The sequence below is a fragment of the Mandrillus leucophaeus genome, unplaced genomic scaffold (genome assembly GCF_000951045.1).
Source record: "Mandrillus leucophaeus isolate KB7577 unplaced genomic scaffold, Mleu.le_1.0 Scaffold939, whole genome shotgun sequence".
NCBI lineage: Eukaryota > Metazoa > Chordata > Mammalia > Primates > Cercopithecidae > Mandrillus > Mandrillus leucophaeus.
Window position 1 is genome coordinate 230,875 of NW_012110241.1, and position 412 is coordinate 231,286.

Here is a 412-nt window from a genome sequence, read left to right on the forward strand (position 1 = left end):
CGCCCCTCTGTGGGCGTCCAGTCTGGGAGGCCGCAGAGCCCGCAGCTCCGGCCCAGCGACCCGCAGAAACGGAACCTGGACCTGGAGAAGAGCCTGCAGTTCCTGCAGCAGCAGCACTCGGAGATGCTGGCCAAGCTCCACGAGGAGATCGAGCACCTGAAGCGGGAGAACAAGGGTGAGCCGGGCGGGACCCCAGGCCAGCGCTTCCTCTCCAGCACCCCGAACGCCGCCGCTCCCGCAGCGCGGAACAGCCATGAACTCCAGCACAGGTCCGGGCTCAGGGACACAGGACAGACTCCAGCACAGGTCCAGGTTCAGGGACACAGGACAGACTCCAGCACACGCCCGGGCTCGGGGACACAGGACAGACTCCAGCACACGCCCGGGCTCGGGGGGACACAGGACAGACTCC

General features: G+C 68.0%; 1 protein-coding gene across 1 annotated transcript in view; it reads left to right on the forward strand.

The window, feature by feature from the left end:
- Positions 1–6: 6 nt before the first annotated feature.
- Positions 7–412, forward strand: part of CCDC74B (coiled-coil domain containing 74B) — a gene marked incomplete at its 5' end in the record, with an annotated part of 5,800 nt that continues 5,394 nt past the window's right edge. The window contains 1 exon segment of the mRNA XM_011970262.1: positions 7–175. Coding sequence (XP_011825652.1) covers positions 7–175 — 169 coding nt within the window.